The sequence below is a fragment of the Aptenodytes forsteri genome, unplaced genomic scaffold, assembly GCF_000699145.1.
Source record: "Aptenodytes forsteri isolate BGI_AS27 unplaced genomic scaffold, ASM69914v1 Scaffold241, whole genome shotgun sequence".
NCBI classification, from domain to species: domain Eukaryota; kingdom Metazoa; phylum Chordata; class Aves; order Sphenisciformes; family Spheniscidae; genus Aptenodytes; species Aptenodytes forsteri.
In genome coordinates, this window is record NW_008795252.1 from 6,420,716 (window position 1) to 6,443,248 (window position 22,533).

Sequence of the window (22,533 nt, forward strand, 5' to 3'; positions counted from 1 at the left end):
AAATATCTACTATTAAGTTGCAAATGGGGGTTCAAGCTGTCTGTTTTCAGTTGTAACTAGCTCCCTGGCTGTATGTTTATAGTTAGTTACACAAGATGCACTTTACTAATAGTGATGTGTATGTACAGGCTTGCTTCAGTCAAGTTCCTTCTTTAGTTGCTAGGCATAATTTAGTGCCTAGGTGATAAAGCCAAACAACTTAAGCTATTCCTTAATGTCCTCTCCGTATTCCATAGTGCCATCCATGGACACAGGTTGTTTCATACTAGCTTTTGTGTTTGTTCTACAGTTGCTACTTGGGAGTTGCTGTTTATTTAGGGACAAACTGGGAACAGTTTGTTGTACTCCACTAAATGCAAAGTTGGCAGTACATACTGAGACTTCTCCTGGAAAATCACTCTAATTATTTTTTAAGAGAATGACTGTTTAATTAAATGACTTAATTCCACTTTTGGCAAAGTTTCTAGTTAAACAATGGGTGAAATACTAAGCTTCAGTCACTGACAAGATTCTACCAGAAAAATGAAGAGCATGTTCTTAATCATGTTTGGTTTATATTTAAGTTAATATATGTCTGAATGTGTGTTGGGCATCCAAAATGAAACCTACCAGAACTTAACATTTATAATGAGTTTGAACTTGCCTTACTGATCATTGGCTGCTAGGATCTTAAAAAATAATCTAATCTAGCGTTCAGCCTCACGTGTGAAGTCAGCAGTAGCTGTTGGGTCTTTACCATTCTGGCAGCAGAGATACGTGTTTCTGGAAACACTGGTGAACATCAAAGGAAGTCAACAGGTATATATTTCTACTTCACGTACAGTTAAATATTCTCCCTGCTGAAATGGGAGGCAGAAAAATTCTGTAGCTGAAGATTTTCTTTAGTCCACAGAGATTGCTGAGGAAAGAGATTGTGACCCTTCGTGTAGAATGGCCGCAGTTCAGCTAGCAGGATGTGGTGTCCTACATTACAGGTTGGGTTAGGCCTGGAAAGAAGACAACTTTGTGGCACTTACTTACTTAATTACACAATGCAGAAGGTACCACTGAGCAAATGAAGCAATGTTGATGCACTTTAAATAACCCACTTCAGAGGATACTGATTATATAACTGTAAGTACTTCCTGACTGGGAAAAGCAGGAATGGGAAAAAAGCTTATACTAAGCCCTCCATTGCAAGAGAACCGGAGCTTTTGATGTCCCCTGATGCTTGCTTGTACTGAAAAACATCAGCTGTTCTGAACCCCTCAAGCACTCCTTCAGGTTTATTTCAACATCAGAAAGAAAGTTTTCACAGTGAGAACAACCAATCACTGGTACAACCTCCGTAGGGCAGGGGGAGGGTCCCCATCACAGCAGGCTTTCAAGACACACCTGGACAGGGTGCTGATAATCTGGCCTAGGCTCCCTTTCCTGTGAGAAGTTGGACCAGATCTTTCAAGGTCCCTCCCCACCTGGGCTGTCCTGTGATTCTGTGTTGTTGGAATGTGGAACAGTGCTAAGCCACAGGGCTTGCTCCTTGTTTGGAAAAGAGTATCACTTTCCTCAGGTCTACTTACTGTATGAAAATCAACCTGCCATTATTATGAAGCTTTTCCTTGTATATAATTAGTCAAATGTAAATACTAAGATGGCAAGTGTTCTAGTAATGTCTTGAAGTACGTGTGAGAGAAGGGAGGTCACATGGTTCTAGGTTGGGATCCATCTCAAAGGAATTAATAAGGGTAATTCCCTAGTTACCAAATATATCCCAACAGCATTTTACAGTCCTGGAATTAGGGGCTCAGTCTACAAGAAATTGGAGGGGAAATCCAGAACCCTGAGGGGCAAGGAAAGGACCACTCGCTCTTATTTGTAACTTCCGTGTGGTTCAAAAATTCTTTTTAATAAAGAGTGTAACCACAACAGCTGCATTTCTGAGACTAAGCACTGCTTAAAGGTTAAGCATAAACAAAACCAAAGCCCAGCAGTTGTTGCCACTCAGGAACTGAAAGTCTGGACAGAGCTGCTCTTCAGGCCTTTTCCCCTCAACCCAGCTATTCTTGCTCCCAACTCTGACAAACACAAGTGGAACTGAAGCACCGGGTTCTCAGTAGCAGCAAAAGGCCTCACTGGTTACCAAACACTAGGATTTCAGTAGTGGCTCATGTTTTTCCAACCTCATCAAGGTAACAGCTCAAGCGTTCTTTGTATCGTCTATCCCTTTGCACCTAGTACACTAACATCTTCCCATGTTCAACCTTGGGTCCTGACAGCGTTCAAATATAATTTTTCTGCCTTTCTAGCAAAAAAAAAAAAAAAGTATCGGTTTCAATCTAATTCCAAACTTCAAAATTCTACCACAATTTCTGAATTACCAAATTCCCACTACTTGTGCAACATCTTAAAAACAACTTCTGTCTTCTGTTCCACTCTTCCGTTGTAATCCTGAGTGATTTTTATCACCTTTCTTCTCTTGACTGTTACAGTTTTGACTAAGCTTGCATTGAACCTGTGTGTTACAGAGAAACACACTCTGTGTTCACCCCAACAGGTATTTAATTGCCGTCAGCCACTGGGATTTGCGGGATGAGGTGATGTAAGAACATTTGCAGCAGTAAGCGCTGGCTCTCTCTTACCTTGACAGAACCAAGACGTTACATGAAAGGAATCATAGGGGAGTCGAAAGAGACAGGCTGCTCTTTGGTGGAGACATGCTACTTTAAGCCACAGGCAAGCTGTGATACTCTCCCATAGTTGCTTTCTCTTTTCCATTTCCACAGACAACAGGAACGTAAGCAAATGGATAGGTGGAGTAGCAAAGTTAAGCAGCTAGAATTCAGAAACCTCCCAGAGATTAAGTTTAACGTAGCCCACATTTAGGGCTTAAAGTATGCAACTTTCAATGCAGTTGCGTTCCAGTGCTTATAGAGGAGAAGAGTATTTCTTAGGACAACCAGGTTCACTGCTAAGTAGAATACAGATCTGTAGTTGGAACATAAGCCAATTCAACAGGGGAAAAAAGAGGAGAGAAAAGTATGTCGAGTGGCATTTTTTCCTGTATTTCCCATATAGAGTGTAACTTTTACAAAGGGAACAGCTGAGATCAAGAAAAGTTGTCTTGTTTTTAAATATCAATTTAGGTACTTCTGAAAAGCACAGGAAGGGTAATTTTCTGTTTGAATGACAAGCTAGAGAAATCCAGTTCTAAGAAGAACAGATTTTAAAGGGATAAATACATATAATATTTCACAAAAATCTCTACAAGTCAGAAGTAGTGCAATGTTGTAACAATGCCGTGTTGAAATTCTTCTCTGAAGTACACTCAAGTACTCAAATATGCTGTAGTAGGTATAAGTATTGCAGAAAAGGGCCACATCTCTGCTGAAAACTGCAGTAATGGTGATGTCCACCTGGACTGGAACTACCGCCCCTGGCAGAGCAGTGGCCTTGACCCACACGCAGCTCCAGGGGAAGGGTGCTGCAGCAGCCCACGTCTCCGGGTGTCTGATGTCTCTCCCTGGGGCTGGCGACAGCAGCCTCACTGGCAGGAGCTGTGCTCTGGTTGCAGTGCCGAGTTGCTGGGTGAAGGAGCTGCAGGAGGAGGTAGCAGCCTGCGTAGCAGCCAGGAGGAAGAACAGGAGACGGCAGGGTCTTCACAGAGATGCTGCATAGCTAAGGACCACCCGAGCCCTGTGCTGCAAAGGAGGAAAAACCTTGAGACTACCCTCCCAGGAGCAGTGGATGGAGACCCCCACAGGAGGGAAAGCTGGAAACCTCATTTCCAGCAACACAAAAGGGCTCCTTTTCCACCTGCAGCTCTGCCGTTGCAGAGTAGGTACAGTGCCCTGAGAAAGAGGAGGATGACTCCACCAAGGAATGCGTTGATACCAGCTGAACCTGAGCCAAGCATTCACACAATGAAGAAAAGGAAGATGAGAGTTACCAGAGAATCCCTCTTGTGGGGGACAGAGGCCCTCATTGACTTGGAGACATCGACAGGTTTGTTTCTTACTAGGTGCCCAGATCCCAGATGTTGCTCAGTGACTGTGATTCAGAATTTTAAACTCGACAGAGAAGTGAGGAAGACATAGTAGAACCACTACCCTGGACCTCAGGAGAGCACATTTCAGCTTGTTCAGCGATCTGCTTGTCAGGATCCCAGGGAGACTGCCCTGGACGGCAAAGGGGCTCAAGAAGAGCTACTTGATTTCCAAACCACAACCTCCTCAACACACAAATAGTCTTCCTATGTGCAGAAGGTAAGCAAGCCTGGCAGAGGGCCAGCACAGGTGAACAGAGAACTCCTCAGCTAGCTCAAACACAAAAAGGAGGCAGAAGGTACAAGATACCCAGAACAAGTAGAGACATTGCCTGAGCACACAGGGAGGGAGTTAGAAATGTAAGAGCTCAGCTGGAGGTGGAACTAGCAAAGGATGCAAAAGGCAGTAAGAAGAGCTTCTAGAAGTACCTTGGCAGCAAAAGGAAGGGTAAGGAAAGTATGGTCAGAGTGGTAGAGGAGCTAGTGACATGGGACATGGAAAAGACTGAGGTATTCGCGGTTTTTGCCTCCTTTTCACCAGTAAGGTTTGCCCTCAGACCTCCCAGGTCCCCGAGCCTACTAACAGTCCGTGGGAGTAGAGCAGTAGAGGAAGGTGGAGTTACAGATCACTTAAGCCAATTGGCCGTACGCAAATCCACAGGACTGAGGGGTGCTGCAGAAGCTAGCTGAGGTCAGCGCAAGACTATCACTTCTGAAAGGACTTGGAGACTGTGGGAGGTTCCTGACGACTGGGAAAAGGCGAGTATCTCGCCCATCTGCAAAAAGGAGGGTCTAAGGAGTTACATGCCAGTCAACTTCACCTCAGCCCCCAGAAAACTTAAGGAGCAAATACCCCAGAAGACATTTTCAGACATACGGAGGTGACTGGGAACAGCCAGCTAGATCTACCGGAAGCAAAGCATACCGGATCAAGCAGACTGACTGAGATAACTGCCAGTGTGAATAAGGGGATAGCAATGGATGTTGAATACCTTGACTTTAGCAAGGCTTTTGACATTTCCTTACAGCTAGAAGTATCAGTGAGATATAGACTGGATAAATGTACAAGGTAGGCAGAAAGTTGTCTGGACCACCTGGTTCAAAGAATCAGGATCTGCGGTATGAAGTCCCAACCGGTGGCCATTTACTAGTGGCAACGCTCACAGATCAATACTGGGGCCAATATAATTTAGGGTCTTCACTAACAATCTGGATACAGGGATGGAGTGTGCTCCAGCCAGTCTGCAGACGACACCAAGCTTGGGAGAGCTGTCAATACACCGGAGAGCAGGGCTGCTATTCAGAGGGACCTAGACAGGCTGCACACATGGGCTGACGAGGACCTCTAAGTTAAAGGCAAAAGCAAAGTCCTGCACCTGGGATGGAGTAACACCATGCAACAGTACAGGCTGGGGCCGGACTGGTTAGAAAGTAGCTTTGCAGAAAAGGACCCAGGTTCCCGGTAGATAACAAACTGAACATGAATCAGCAGTGTGCCTTTCCAGCACAGACAATATTAACAAGAACGTAACCAGCAGTTTTGGGGAAATTGCTCTTTCTGGGTATTCAGCACCTGTGAGATTACAGATAGAGCACTGGGTTAAGTTTTGCACCTCCCAGTAAGAGAAACACATTGATGCACTGGATTGAGTCTAGCAGAGGGCTGCCAAGCTGCCTAGGTACTCGGGGAGGAGAAGCAGGGGCTTAGAGAGGAGAAACAGAGCCCTGGATTTCTTCCAGACTAAAAAAGAAGAAAGCCGGGGGGAGGCGGAGCGATTGTTGTGATCTTGCTGTTGTCTTCAACTACCTAATGGAAGAGCATAGCAGCAGTGGGGCCAGACTCTTCTTGGAAGAACACAGTGATAGGACAAGAGGGAACAGACGTTGCAACACAGGAGATAACAATTAGCTCTAAGAAATATCCTTTTTTCTTTTTTTTGGTCATGAAGGTGGTCAAGTACTGGAACAGGTGCTGAGAGGGGTTGTGGAATCTCCATCCTTGGGGACGGTCAAAACTTAACCGGACACAGCCCTGAGCAACCTGTTCCAACTGGACCTGCTTTGAGCAGGAGGTTGGACTAGATGATCTCTGGAAGTCCCTTCCAGCCTGCGTGATTCTGCAATAGTGTTACTATACACTACACTTCCAAAAGAGTTCAAAAGGTAACACGGTAATTATTTGCATTTTGTAGTCGGTGCTGTATTGTAAGATATGCACCAGTTATTTTTATATGAAGCATTTTTCCCTTGACTACTAGACTTTTGAGGGTTTTAAAGATACTTGTTTCCCTGCTGCTTGTTTTTATTAAAAAAATGCACAAAAAATACCATTACTAAAACACAAACTGAACTTACACACTGGATTGTCCATGGAGAAGCAAACATGATTAGATCCTAAATGTAGTCTGTGAAACTCAGTCAAGAACTACTGGTTGGTCATCTCCACCTGCCTGAAGCTTAAGCTTCTTTGCTTTTAAGTTAGAACCACAGTTAGGCCGTTTATGTTCCTGTGAATTCTTCACCGCTGAATCTTGGACAGTCTTTGAAATAGTCTGAGCATTTTCTCTGCTTCCTTTTGAATTCGAAGATTGAGATGGTTTGTCCTGTAAGTTATAAACAAATCTATGAAAATTCTAACATTGTTTTCCTTCTTTTTCAGTGTTCCCACACACGAGAGAAGATAATGAGATCTATTTTAAATCCTGTTGATTGCATTACTATGAAAAATATATTGAGCAGATACCAAACTATTGAAGTAAACTATAACAGAAAAGATATCTACATAGCACATCAGTACAGATACAGATACCTTGTAAACACTTTTCTTGTTTGTTATCCCTTGTATAGTGATGACATGTGCCTCATTTTTCAGCAGACTTGCTTTTGGTCCTATCTTCAGGTAGGATATTGTAGCAAATGCCGTGAAGCTGAAGTCTTCCCTGCATAAATTAAATCACTGTCATAAGAGAAGGTTGGAGACAAAGACAAGCTAGACCATGCAGGGGAAAAATGGGACACATTAACCCTTCTGATGGATGTTCCAAATAGCAGCTTGATTCTGCTTTATCTATTCAAGTGGACAGTCACTTAATTTAGAGCGAGTCTGGCCAACGCTTAACATAGTTCAGTTTGTGGACCCTTACACACACACACACGCGTGTCAGTCTGTTGGAATACATGGAGAAAAATGAGGAAAAAAGGTGTAATGACTCATCTGCTCACCCTCTTAAGAGTGTAAAAAGTCAGCTGTACAAACAGATGCCAAAAAAATTTAAGACAAAAATAAAGGGATTATATGTTTGATTTGTAGAAATTCTTTGAACTTCTAAAACTGTATGAAAAGACAAACCACATACCACACAGACAGCCAGGTTACAAGAGAAGCACTGTTGTTATTTTCACTATGCTTTCTTAAAATTTCTGAGTACCACTTTCCATATTAGCCAGCCTGTCCTGCTTAGACTTCAACTAGGCAACTCCATTTGCTTTGCTTAGCCGTGGAATGTAAATGAGACTCCATATAAACTGCAGACTTCTCCAAAATGAAGCCTGCTGCAGATTTAAAGGTTCAACCCGAATACAGAAGACCTCAGCTTTTTAAAATTGCAAGAGATGCAGCATTTCAAATGCTCCTCCAATTTTTGTTTTAACATTTTGAAGCAGAAGTATAGTAATCTTCTGAGGTTTTTTAAATACATTAAGTGCATCCAAAATAAAGGCTAAAAATGAGACTACGGAATGTATCCATTAATATGATACAGAATTAACACGAGAGTAAAGAAAAATGACTACTAGATGTTAAAAAAAAGGAAGCGGTCATCTTACATACTTCAGATACTGCTGCAGCAGTAAATGGGCAATAATCCTCTCCAGTTCCTCTCGAGGGTGCTTTGGTGGAGTAACTTCAGCCACTCTGAGTTTTGATACGCCTTTCCCAGACCACGCATCGATTAATTTCAGTGGCGTGAGTTTCTCACTCATGGTTTCAGCTTGCTCGAGTATCTTGATCAGATCCCTGCAGTATCCTGTTATATCCATTTTCTCACATGCTACAAACGAAAGTGAAGTAATATTTAAATAGCAAGTTATTTATAGTTATTTAGATAGTAACCATATCTACATTAGGTGTATTTATATGTACATCTATAAATATATGTGTGTAACAAATAAAGCTGTAACTTTTAACAAATAAAGCCGTAACTTTCCCTCTGTCAAATTAGGATGTATTTGTACTCAAACTTACATTTATCTTTCTACTTCGTTATTAGAACTCCAGTCCTGCAAACATTTTTACATGTATTTAACGTTACAAACCACACAAATTACTTCAAAGAAGCATAAAATCTGTAAGGTAGCTACTATGTTACTCTGCAGCTGGCTTCCTTTTCCTCACCTACAGTATTTATTATGGAAAGAATAGAGAGCAAAAAGGAATTGAAGAATAAGTGAGACATTTCTTCTCTCAAGACACGAACAAAATGAGATGGAAAAAAAGTATTGATTTCATTATACAAATTAGCTTCATCATGACTAATTATTCCGAGCACTAACACAACCATGTAAGTACATAATGATCGTGCTTCTACTGCATGATCAGATCGTGGCACAGAATTACCCCAACTGCCCCCTCCAACACTAAGAGTTAAGTACTGAAAAACTAGTACTACTGCTAGGTTTCCTCAGACCTTGCTTACATATCAAAAGGCCCTGAGGGTAAACCAGCAGTAAACAAGATGTATTTCAACCATACTTCATCACACAGCTCCTGTAAGTCTTGGGTACAAGCAAGCTCCATACTTTTCTCAACCTCTGATCCCAGTACAAATTTCAACTAAGCCCCATTTCCAACCAGAAGATAACAAGACATTGTTACTTGCATGATTTTGCAAAACAGTTTCATTATATAGATATAACTAGCTGTATAAAGAAAAAAAAAAAGAGGTTAAACATCTTTGTTTTGTCTACTTTGGGGGGTACCCCCAAAAACTGTACAGGGAAATAAAGTCTAGTTATGAGAACAGCTTTGAAAACAGAGTTGTTCCTAAGTTTTTCAAGTGCTGATCACTATGTTATCCAAATGCTTTGCAACAGATATGAGGTATGAGGAGATGGTATTTTCCACATACTACAAGAATTCACCTGTTACTCAAAGAAATTTAAGGTGGTTTTGTATGTCTAAGAGAGATGCCCAAGACCAACTTTTCCTCAGCACTCTTTTCAGAGCTTCCTAGCTTTGTATGGGATTTCCTGTGTCTAAACCACAGCTCTCACTGTAAGTGCAGCAACAGATACTTCGTGCATCTTCAGAGATTTATGACTTTCTGGATGGGTAACAAAAATGACAGTCAAAGCAGCCAATGATTACCCTTGAAAGTGTAGTTTAAACCAGCTACCCAACACTGCCCAGGATGTTCGTAGGCAAAGCAGCAAAAGAACTTACGTCCCAGAACCATGTTCTGCTGAAACCATCCTCCTTTACCATGCAGCAGCAGGTCTTGTTTCAGCTCATCTCCTAAGTTCCCTCTACGTCTGGCCCATATGCCTTCCCTCTTATGATCCCAACTTTCTTCCAAAGGAAGAGCACACACTAGACAGACATTGTGCTGCTAGGGCTAACACATGGCAAAATCCTGAATTAGCATGCTCAGTTGTTCCGCACAACCATCACGCACAGTCCTCGCACAGGTAGGTCTCATGAGCATGCAGCACTGAAATTCTCAGAGGTTCTACCAGGCAAGTTGTAAAAGGACATGCAAACCGTGCCTTCTCAGAGCCTAAGTGTGAACAGTTTGTCATGCAGAGAGCCAGAGACTCCTTCTCAAAACAAAGCTTTCACACCCAAAAAAAAAAAAAATCCTGAAAGAAAACATACCAGAATCTTTTTAAAACAGGTAAGCCAATTTCCCCCTTGCCCCAGCTTCACTTCTGGGAACAGGTGAACGGCTGAGCCTGAAAGATACCAAAGTGTTTGGCCTCAGGCAAAAAGCCAAACCAGGAAGTACCCTGCTAAACACCCTGAATTTGACAACACTAAGACACCAAAAACTGATGTTCATAACAAAAGTTGAACCTTGGAAACGGGCGGTGTTATGAGCACACTTTACAGAAGCTGCTCACAGTTTGTCTAAACTAGATACTTCTTTAAGCCAACCTTCTCCATGTTCTCTTTCCTTGGTTATAAAACCAATTTACTTACAGTTCTCTCTACAGCAGTTATCACACATTCTGTTGCAGTTTGCAGAATCCCATACTTCATCAAAATGATGGGCTATGAGGACCCGGCGACACCTGAAAGAACAGAGAGCAAAGAGGGACTGTAGAACAAACATGTATACACCTGCGTCATAAATCATGAAAGTGGCAAAAAGAAGGTCCCTGGGTCAGCTCATATCTCAAAACAAGCATGAAGAATTATCTCCGGAAAACTCAGAAAACAAATGCTGCAACACAGTATTTATTCCCTGTCAGTTACACTAACAGGAGTAACTAGTAGGTTTCAGCAATACTAAACACTGCTGTAGGAACAGCTTGATTAAAGCAGAAAAGTAAGTATAATCTGCAATTCCAATAGAATGAGAAATCATAAGAATATGAACTAATTCTTAGACTGAGGCCAACAAAGGCTATAGCAAATGCACGAGTTGTCCACAACATAGATCCAAGTGTTTTCCATGAAGTTTTCAATACAGCTTAGTGCAGCAGATGAAGCATTAAACACGCAGATTCCTCTATGGCCCTGAAACACTGGTACCCTAGAGTAAAAAAACAAAGCATTCCAGTATTTGCTCTGAATGGGATTTGAAATCCAAACACTGTCTGTTGACAGATACTTTATCTCAACATAACTGCTTCCAGAACTTTATCCTGAAGCTGACAAGCACGCACCAACATTCAGTTATGTGCAAGAGTACACCTACTGAGCAGCCAAACCACAAGCTCCAAACTCGAGACTCCGTCACAGTGGCAGTGTTTCTGTAGTGTGGAGGGGTTGTTTTGTTTTGTTGTGGCGGTTGGTTTTGTGGGGTTTTTTGTTCAGTGCTTTTTTTTTTTTTAAAATACCCTCTAAAAAAACCAACAAAAGTAACCTAACTATCTAAAAACTAAGCAACCAAGCCACCACAGTAACTTACTTGTTCATATTCTGACAGTAAGACACCATATCATACAGCTTCTCTTGCCCTACATTTTCCATCACCACCATTGAGCTGATTCTGAATATATCTCCAAAACCGTAATACAAAATGCAGTCAGCTTTTTGGTCATCTCTACCTGCAATGCATTAAAACAAACAAAAAATTTAGATTTAAAATAAATCTCTTCTAAAGTTTAAAGTATAGCGTTTTCTGGTACAAATTCCACTTATCTGCATGGGCTTCTGCAGCCCCTTTATAGGGAGTGCATGACTGTAACAGAATACCAAGCGTAACATGTTAGCCAATAGAACATAGCATGATGCAGACTAGAAATAAAATAGATTTAGAACAGTCTTCTACAACTACAGTATCAAGCAAACTGAAAATACTACACAACAAAGATTTTTACCCTTTAACAATTAAAATAAAATACTGATGTCATACAGAAAGTCAGTGAAATCACCATTTTCTCACCCTAACACCTCTTGGAAAATCCTAGCCAAATACACCTTGAAGCCTAATTCTTATTTGATTAAAAGACATTGTGAGCTTCAAATACCTTGTTAGGTATTAATGGTAATACATAAAGAGAGAATTAGGTATAATTTAACAAAATATTCCATTTAAAACCAACTGTGTCTTCTATAGCTGAACTTGGATCATCTCTTCCTTCCCGTTGCCCACCCCTCCCAATGATGTGCTGATGGGTGCCCTCCTGCTGTTTACAAGACCCAAAGAGCAGAAAAGGTCTAAAAAAACCCTAAATTTTTAAAGATTTAACATATAACAAAAAGGAACTACTTCACTTGGATGGGCAGTCAAGGGGAAAAAGGAAGGTTTCATAAGCTAAGTAGTGTGTTCAGGCAAATGAGTAGCAGTGCTTAATTAATCCCCTCCAGAAGAATCTCATTTAAACTGGGTTATGAAAAAGAAACACACAAAAGCTTGCTCTAATCACCTCAAGTTGATAAACATTGTGAAACAACTATTTCAGCACTTACACGGCCCTTGTCTCTCTAGCGTAAGCAGATGCAAACTCCCACAAACTTTGATGACTGTCGTATTTCTTAGGCCAGCATTAAGGCCAATTTCTACCATACAGACATAGTTAAAATCTCAACCAAGTTGCTATGCAAAGAAAAAAAAAAAGTAACCCTTTCTGTAACATACATTCGATCAGTCAATGTCATGTTATGACATTATTCTGGTAAGCCACGGACGTCACAATATTCAAGTAATGAAAAACATGCTGAGTAAAGGGCGAGGTACTCAGTTACTCTTTGCTACACTGCAGTAGAGAGGCCTGAGATCACGAATGTAGTTTCGATTTGCTTTAAAGCCTCTTTACAGAGGCAGAGTGGCATTATACACTTTGGAACCTGTCTAAAAGACAAGACGCTTTGCACAAATGGCTGAAATCAAAGTACAATTTTATTGGTTTAACGGATGTAAATGGCTGCTTTGCGAAAGCCATTTCCTACAATACCTGCACGTCCACTCTCTTGGTAGTAGTTCTCCATGGATTTGCTCATAGAATGATGAATTACAAACCTCACGTCAGGTTTATCAATCCCCATGCCAAAAGCAACAGTCGCCACTACAACCTGAAATAAGATTAAGAAACCATCAAGGTACCAAAACACAATTTGTTTAAATGAGACATAAGTCTGTGAAAACTATCTACTTAACCTGGATTTGATTTGCTGCCCATCCTTTATGAACTTTGGTCTTGTATTTAGCGTCCATGTTTGCATGGTAAGTCCCTGCCTTGATTCCCAGTTTCTGCAAACTCACAGTAACTTGCTCAGAATCCTTCTGAGAAAAACAGTAAACGATTCCTGCACAAAAGTGAAAGATGATTTATTGTAATGTCTTAAAAAAACACAAACAATCCCCAATTCTTAAAAACAACCTTGAAAGTTTTATTAACTTAAAAATAAATAAATAAAAACCAGTGAACGATCTTTGTGCCTGTTCAGTCTGCAGTACTGGTAGCCACGAATGGAACTTCAATTATCAGCTTTGACTTGTAGGCTAAAGAGAAAACATGGGTGCCAACCCACGTAATCACGGAAGCATTCTATTAATGTTCAAGGAGGACAACGGTTATTAATGCTTATGTGAAGGAGTGCTGTTCCTTATGACATCTATGACATGTCACCTGAGGTTTCAGATAAATCTGCTTTTTGTCATTAGTCAGTCTGGGCTAAGTCAAGGATTACACGCAAAGCCATGTAATTTGTGATCATCTTAGCACAGTTTGTACTCGGGGAGCTGCTCATCACAGCCACAGAGTTCCACAGCAGAGACAGGGACAGACTGCTGCTCCGGAAAATTGGGTTCTGTTGCCCTTGTAATACGGCTCTCCTCTTTATTTGCACTACATAATTTACTGACTACACAAAGTCCAACCTTTACAGTTCTGCTTTCTTCATAAATGCGCAATTCACCCCACCATGCACCCATTCTGGGCATTGAATAATACATGAATCTTATGATCAAATATGAAAAAGATAGTAAGTGTCCTGACACACAGATACTAAATAACATACGCATGATATAAGAACATTCAGATAACCTTTTTTGAGCGTTGTTTTTACAAGCTCAAAAATTGCTATTATTCTTATCTATGTAAACATTGTTTTATATACATCAACATTATATTTCAATACTTCAGAAGATGTAAGTAAACTGTAAAGACACTTAAACACTAATGAATGAAAAGAGTAATTATTCAAGATATGGGTTTTATTAAAATTTCATTTCTTTTAATGCTGGATATTTAATGTATGGTGAAGGTAGAATTTCTCTACGTGTTTCAGGATCACTTGAAAGCGTCCCTATAACGCTTAAGATTATAAAAAAAATAACATGCTGCTTTTTCTTTTTTTAAAACACTTTTTACCTGAGAGTCCTTTGTATCTTCCATTAATGATCTTAACTATGTCTTCAATGAAATCTTCATTATTTGAAGGCTTATGCCGAACCTCAAAAATATAATATACACATGCCAGAGAGTTCTTCAAGCGGGCACACAGTCTGTCAAATAATCCTATTATTCTTCTTCTTCCAGTACAATAAACACAACTATTCTGCCATTTATCCAAACTCATTATATTCTTTTTGTGTACAGTCAGATTACATCTCAAAAATCCATAGGAAAAGAAACCAAAATCACAAGTTTTCCCATGAAAAACAATAAAAGAACCTGTGGTCAAACTGAAAATACAATACAACACAATAAATCACAACTTTTTGTAATCATATGGCATATTTTCCAACAGGTTGTAGCAGTCTGAGCCTGCTACCTACCTCTCCCCTGTACACAGTCCTATCCGCTAAGCCTTGCTCACAAAGACAGAGCAGCCCAAGTTCCTCTGCAGATGACAGCAAGTTCAGCAAGATGAAGTCATGAAAGAACATCATCATCCAGTTGAAAAGCTATTTATTACTAAAACGTGTAATTGAAAATCTATTCTAAAATTCATCAGCTGTAACTTACAGAAGATAACATGACTGCAACGCAGTCAAACAAACAGGTAATAAGACATACCTCATAGTAAAGATTGGGCCGGTTGAAAGAAGCAGTAAAGGTAATGCACTTCTGAACATGCAAAATTTTCTGAGCATCCTTTAAAACATGATTTGTAGCAGTTGCTGTCAATCCAATCAAGGGAGCATTGGGAAACTGTCTTTTCAAGATACCAAAATACTTGTAGTCTAAGAAAGAAAACAAAAAGGGGAAAGAAAAAGATTTCTCATACCACAGATCCAAAGTTAAAAAAGATACTCATGTAGATAGCATTCAATGGGGTAATACTGCAATAAATGTTATTACTGATCAATTTACCACAGAACTAATTGATACATCCAAATGAAGTAATAAGAAAGTTGCACTTATCAAAATAGATGCTTTCTCTTCTAATTGAATTTCACAGAAACAGACACAATTCAGAAGGCAAACCATATTGAAATAGAAGTTCTTAAAAAGTTAGAAAAACCATTAGCCAACATTCAGGTTATTTTGCAGGTCTGTTTTTAGAAACAGCTTTTCAGTAAACACAGCTTTGCTAATAAACAGGCAATGTAGAATTTGGATACATAGGCCAGACTGTACTAAGGAAAGATTTTAAAGGCTCAGTGCTGACAATCACTTGCTGCCTTAGAACAGAAATGCAGCCAGAGGTACACATCTAAATTCCACGTTGCCTGTTTAACTGGCACGGCTTCTTGCTCAGACACCACTTTTTAACACAACTGCAAAGGTTGACTTTACAGTTACTATTGCTTCAAATCAGATTTTCTTTCAAAGGCAAAGAAACAGTAACCAGTAAGTAACAGTCTTCTAAAACTGACAAGATAAGAAACAGACTGAAGCACACTTTCTTTCCCTGCAAGTCAAGGGCATTTGTTTCAACTTGCTTTAAAAGCGATTAAAATGTATCTCATGAATTTACAAAGTGCTCTACCTCTGTCACCCAGGGTGTGAGGGAGCAGTGTACAGAATGACACTTTTTCATGTAGCAGTAGATTAAAGATGACTGTATTGTCCATATTAAAGATGGCAGCCAAAAACTTTCATTTCATTAAGCTCCAATTAAAATAAACTGAATTAGGAGCTTTTCAGAATGCTGACAGCAAAATCTACATTGAAATCACCCCCATTTGCGTGAACTTAGCTCCTGGACAAGGATATAGTCACTTCTGAATTAAATTTAAAGTCCGTGAGCCAACACAAGTACTTGCCATACACTAAGTATTTACTTAACACATGAGGAAAGCACCTGGCTTTATTTCAGGCCTAACTCATTATTTATTGATGCCTGAATAACACTGCAAACTGGATTTCTAGTGAGCATACCAGGCCTGAAGTCATGGCCCCATTGACTACAGCAATGGACCTCGTCTACAGCAATGCGAGCAAGACACCCTGCTTGATAAGCCTTCTCTAGCTTTGACATGAACATTTTGCTTTTTGCAATCTTCTCCGGGGTCACATAAATGAGCTTCAGTTGCGAATTTCTGTTTAGCATTTCAGTATGAACCCACTTCACGTGTTCCTGTTCAAAACAAAAGGAGAAATCAGGGGCTAACAAACTAGGACAACACACTGAAGTCGCTTAGTACTAAGATTCTTAAGAAGTTATTAACAATACATAAGGGGTAATTAACAGAGACTGATAAACTGTTACATAGCATTCACCACTACTATAAGTCTTTGCAGATCATCATTATATATAAAATGTTCGTTTTAATACTTGGAAAATCTGTCACAGAACTTTGAAAAAGCAAACTATTGAATATTTGTCTTTGCTTCATCATGTGGTATCAGTATTTTCCCAATAAACTATAATGTACCAAACATGCCTGTGGTACTACAAGTGTAAAATAATTTCTTACACACAATTGTAGTCTTTATTACTGAGTTTTCAAAGCGCTCTACCTCAAAGCAGGCTCCAAGTTTGGCACACTGCATCAAGCCACTAACCTATCAAATCCAGTGTCATGTGCAAGTTAATGACCATGGCCTCCTGGTAGTCAGGAAAATATATTTCATTGTAAAAAGCAATTGACTAATAACAACCTGGGAAATAAGTTGCTTCTTGGCCTCTGGATCAAACAGCTTACCATCCTAAAGTAAGATAAATAATTATATGTAAAAGCCTGCGCTGCTCAACATGTTACTAGTGGACAAAAATTACCTACTCCAATCTTCTTTTAAGTCTAGAAATGGAGTCAAAAAACTACAACACACACCAGCGAAAGGTACTTCACATCCTCTAAATAGTCCCATGAAACCTATTTATTCCATGAAAGGTGTTGGTTTACGTGTGTTCTTGTCATTAGAACAAGAACGCAAGATACTTATTCACATTACCCATATGACAGCACATGGCTAGCAAGATACTGTTGATAGAATGGCATTAGCTAATAAAACTGTGCCATTCATTCAGTATTCATAAATAACATACACACAGGCAAGACGCTGACACATACACCACAAAAACCATGAAAACTTGGCAGTTAAACATACCTTACTGCTTGAGGCATTTAATAAAGTTGCAGAAATACCAAGCTGTTCCAAAACCATGAGCTGATCTTCCATAAGTGATATCAAAGGACATATCACAAGTGTGAAACCTGTAACAATCAAACATTGTGCCGACTGAACAGTTCAGATGTCACAAATATCTCCTCTAATACTTTTTACTAATGCATCAGCTCTGTTCTGAAGGAACTGCCAAACGTGATTGTAGCAGATTCCCCTCCTAGATAGCTGATCAGCGAGGCTAGGTCACACAGGGATACTTCTGATCAACTGCCTGGGACATGCACCTTCCCTCAGAATCTAGACCACAAACAACTGAGCTGCAACAGAGCATAAGAACCAATATACAAAGCAAAGTTGGATTCACACCTGTGTCGCGAGGTGCGAATTTACCACACAACTATGCAATGCTAGGTATTGGTAAATTTGGTCTCTGTAAATAAGTAAGCTTCCATGCAGTTGGACGGGTTATTTTTTTTTAAAAAAAAAAAAGCTTAAAAACTAGAACTGGATATTTATTTTTAAAAATTAATATGCAAAGTCTCTCCCAAATAATCTGAAGCTAAAACTTTAGAGTGGAACAGACAAATAACAGATATCCATACTTTAATAATTTATAGTCTGTATATTGAATTAAAAGAGAAAGAAAGAAAAAAAATTGTCACAAACTTTTTAAAAGTTCTTTCAGTGTTTAATAACATAACATATTGAGAGGAACTAGATAAATTATTTAAATCTAAATCACATCTAAAAGGCACATCTATTTTAAAGCTGCTATTGCTCCTTCAGAGAAAATAGAGCAAAGCAAGTATTTCTAGTAAATCTTTCTCATATCTTTGCTCTTTTTCCCCCATATCGTGATATTAGACACCAATATAATGTTCATTCTCCAAATAATTATAAAAGAGAGAAAATAAATCCAATTGTTTGTATGTGACCTTTTCTTCTCTTACGTACCATCAGAACAGACAGCTGGTAACTGATAGCAAAGGCTCTTTCCACCACCTGTGGGCATGACAAGAAATATATCCTTTCCCGCCATTGCAGCATTTACTGTTTCAAGTTGCAAGGACCTAAACTTCTGGAGTTTAAACTTGCTCTGCAGTGCAGTTTTTATCTTCTCATACCACGGAAAATCTGTTAAGGGAAAAAAAACCAAAGACGTTTCATAACGAAGTTTGTTAAAATATAAGAAGGAAGGGCAATTTACATATACAGTAAGTAAATCTGGAAGCAATACAATTTTAGATCTGGTAAAGTGTTCAAAGATTCAATAATGGCACACAAAAAGCTACCCACAACCTGAGTCTCTATAAACTAATTTCTAAGGCGGACCTTTGAAAGCCCTATGAAATGTAAACACAATCCACCTCCAGACTAAAGGCTCTCATTGCACATAAATGTGAACTAATGCTAAAAACTCATAAGCAGATGAAAAACTTTGAAGTGCTAATGACCAAGTTAACTGATTAGTCCAAAATTAAATGGAAATGAGAAGCCCACCCTGAAAATAAGTAAAACTAGTCACTGAGCCCTACCACAGTCTCACTACTAAGTTGCCCAAATGCTTCCCTCACACAAATGCAATGATTACAAATAGTATAATGAAGGCAGGGCTACCATTTTTTCCATATATTCCAGAAATAATAAGCATTTATTAAAAAAAAAAAAGGGGGGGGGAGGGGAAGTTTAATCTTCCCCAAAATAATCACCCCAACAAGCTTATAATAGTTTTTTCTTTTCTTCAATAAAGAGCTAAAGACTGCATCATTTAAAGACATAATACTGTAAGAACTTAAATTTCAGATGCATCAGGAAGCATATTAACCATTTTTGTATTATTAAAACTAAAATGCAGAAAAAGTGTGGGAACTCCAGGGTACACCGCATGCAATGCAAGAATTAACTTTGCGACTTGAGGTGACATTGCTTCCTAATTTGCAGAGATCACAGCCAAGATCCAAGGCTCTCTGAAACCAAGAAAAGCCTCCCACTGACTTCAGTGAGCTTTGTACCGGGAACAAATTTAGCTACTGTTCTTATTCAACACGTACACAGCATCTGATTGCAAAGACGTTAGTTTTCATACATAGGAGGAGAGAATTATGTACAAAGTCACCCAAAACAAATCGATTTGTTCAGTAGCATCAATTTGCAATTATAAAGTAACAGTATTCTTACGTTTGCGTAACACTTTTCTCAAACACAGACAAATATGGATTAGACTACAAAATTAATCTCATTTTTAAAAAAGCCAAAAAGTGGAATGCATACAATAGATACAGGCAGAAACTAACAACGCATTTCCAAATTGCAAGTGAAGTAAAAGAGGAGGGAAAAAAAAATAATAAAAAGATGTGAATTGAATTTGGCTAGGCATAACATGGTCAAGACCCACAAGCTATCCAGGACCTCAGTTAATGTTTAACTTGAAAGACAGCACTTCCAAAAGAACAGCAGCCCTCACACCACCATGGGACACTTGCCACTTGGACTAACTCTACCATACTAATGTATTCTGCGTTACTTTTGGCAGTCAGCATCCATCTAATTTGCATAATTTGGTAAGACGGTGAGGCTACATAACCCACGGCAGACACACCAATGTCCTACCCACTCAAGCAAGAAGAAACACAAAGACAGCAAGAAGTAACTTTGAGAGTGCAAGATTGTTGTTATCAAATCCTGAAAAGATCCAGAGTAACTATTTTTAGAACATAAATAAACAGGGAATATAAGTATTGCAATATATCCAGATTCACTCTGGGATTCTTATAGCAAATCAACTCAAGTTGTGACTTTGCAACAAGAAAAGAATAAAAGTAGTTATAACAGGCCATTCTTGTGATAATTCTGCCCAGAATAACTCAGATTAGTATTTAGGAATGTCCAGGGAGTTAAGTACAAACATTACCCTGTGTAATTAAGATGGCAGGTCACCCAGCTGAACAAAATCAAATAGGACAGTATTGTTATCCAAACAATGCTCTGTAGGAACACATTTTTCCCCTACTGAATTAGTTTACTTCTATGTTAGAATATTTGAATTGGACTCTGCAAACCTTTTTTGTTCCATGCCTCGGCTGAGGTTTCGGTGTCTTTACTTCCACCTGCCTCCAAGTCTCCTGAGGACTGCTTTATCAGACTCTTTACCCTCATCTTCTTTTGAATGAGTTCCTGCTGTTTATCCACAAGCTCCTGAATCTGCATCTCCACTGCCTGCAGCTCATTTTCAATGGAAACCAGTACCTCCTCTAGCACTGGAGGGAAAAGCAAGGTGAAGGCAGAATAGAGACCACAGTAACATACTAATCCCAGTTTTAAAGGATGTTGTATTTCACTGGTTGATTGAGAACGATCAAAATTAAACACAAACCAAAAGCATCTGGAGACACAGACAGCCTGACAGGCCCACCGATAAGACTATAGCATCTAATACTGTATATGCCATGTAAAAATACTTAGCAAGGCTTAACAACATATTTCTTGTATTAGTAGGTCATATATACGCAGGTATGCTGTAAGTTGTCATCTCCGATACGGTGTATGAGAGATATGCAACACTATCGCTGCCTGTGTTGATTAATAGAGGAAAAAAACACGTCACAATCCAGTTTCTCAAAAGCGGTCCATCTCCAGAGAAACACTTGAAATTATTTTCTTTTCTGCAGATGCGTGTTAAGCAGTGAAAAGCACATTGCATCTGGCCTGATATTAAAGCTGCTGTTACAATGAAGACAATGGGAACTCCAGCCAATTCCAAGGTGAGCACAACATTAGAACATTTTTAATAGAAATCATTTACATGTGAGAAGCAACATTAATCTCAGCAAGTAAAGGTCTGCTGAAGATGGAAATAGGGACATTAGCAAAAAGCTACATTTCATGCACCCAGATCTCCCTTCTATGCAGAACCAGAGGATCTGCTGAACGTCAAGGTTTGAACACAGAGGACAAAAGCTTTTGCGAACACAAGCCATTCTTCAGATCCGAAAAAGCTGAAGCAAATAGTCCCCAAGAGCTTGGGTTACATAAGTGAATCTTTGGCGAGAATTTGCCTCTTTACATCTTTACACGCATCTGTGTGAATTACGGATTGTGTTCTAGAATCCAATCCCCAGGGCTTAAAAGAATAATTAACACATACCACAGCATGCCAAACGTGTATCAATATTTCAGAGCCAGGTCAGAAAAGCCTAAGAAGAAATGTCTTCCTCCCCCCCCATCCCCCGCAAAACAAGAGATTTTGGTCCAAGCACAGCAGAGATGATAATCTGCTTATGGAAGCAAAAATGTATCCCCCACAAAACAAGAGATTTTGGTCGAAGCACAGCAGATATGATAATCTGCTTATGGAAGCAAAAATGTATGATATGGAAAAAGATAGCCTCATAACAAGTGGCACAAAATGGGGATATATGTCTTCCTAAATGTCCACTGTTACTCAGCAGGAAAGAGTTGAAAGTACCTTAAAACATGAAGCATATTTCCAAAATATTGAAAACCAAGTAATTTCCTTGACAAACCCGCTTTTGTTTTAGTTTTTATCTAAGAAACAGAAAGTTATCCAGTAAAAGAACTTTTTCTTCAAATCTGAAGTATAATAACATATACCCCAGAAACTCTTTTCTGCATATGTTAAATTCATATAAATAACAATCAGTAACATCAGGTGATTGTGTCTGTTAGCTAAAAGATAGCAAAATGAACATATTGGATACTAATTTTGGATTACCTGCAACAGCTGCCATCTTTGGAGATTAGAGAACGTTATCCTTAGGAGACCTTATTTAACCAAGCAACTGTCACTAAGAATAAAATAAAATAAATTAAAAAAAAGAGAAAAATTATTTCATGAGCAATGCTTCTAAACTTAGAACAAATTTTCTGCAAGAGATTCTTCATTAATATAGGTGTTAATATAACACTTTAAGCACTGGTTCATTTACTCTGCCTATATAAATATGCCCAGCTAGATGACAACACACTTTTTCCCTTCTGCAAAAGGGACAGATACCAACTCACAACCAATTCCTAAGGCTATAGCTCACCAGCCTTTTAAATGAAACCAAGTGAATTTTGACCAAGTCATCAATTTTCTGAGAGGCATGGTCTAATATGGACTAGTCATTCACCTACCTTCAACCTATCTTTTTTTTTTTCCATCTCTTCAAAGTGCCTTTTACAGAAAAGTCTGAACAAATTATATTGCACCCCTTAGAAAAGTAGCCACTATAACACCTAGAGGATCTTCTAGGAAGAAGCTGAAAGGTAGTTTGGTTCAGAGAAGGGGGACTGGTTTTGACTAGATCATCAGTGAGATGAACTTA

The 22,533-nt window shown here is 39.3% G+C and overlaps 1 protein-coding gene across 1 annotated transcript; it reads right to left on the reverse strand.

Moving 5' to 3' along the window:
* Window positions 1–5,501: 5,501 nt before the first annotated feature.
* RECQL (RecQ like helicase) lies at window positions 5,502–22,005 on the reverse strand. Its single transcript, XM_009279006.1, has 14 exons — window positions 21,939–22,005; window positions 20,266–20,463; window positions 18,161–18,340; window positions 17,189–17,295; window positions 16,016–16,214; window positions 14,708–14,874; window positions 14,060–14,141; window positions 12,844–12,992; window positions 12,641–12,758; window positions 11,152–11,290; window positions 10,218–10,309; window positions 7,851–8,070; window positions 6,831–6,960; window positions 5,502–6,624 (listed from the first exon to the last, which is right to left on the reverse strand). Exons 1-14 carry the CDS (start codon window positions 21,952–21,954, stop codon window positions 6,436–6,438), a joined length of 1,986 nt encoding a protein of 661 aa, XP_009277281.1. The 5' UTR covers window positions 21,955–22,005; the 3' UTR covers window positions 5,502–6,435.
* Window positions 22,006–22,533: the final 528 nt, after the last annotated feature.

What these genes read in the sequence shown, in the direction of transcription:
- RECQL (XM_009279006.1), bottom strand. An exon ending in GGCCCAATCTTTACTATGAG is followed by an intron (nt 14,142 to 14,707) that starts GTATGTCTTATT and finishes TATATTTTTGAG; the next exon opens with GTTCGGCATAAGCCTTCAAA. An exon ending in ACAAGAAAAGTGTTTACAAG is followed by an intron (nt 6,625 to 6,830) that starts GTATCTGTATCT and finishes TATAACTTACAG; the next exon opens with GACAAACCATCTCAATCTTC.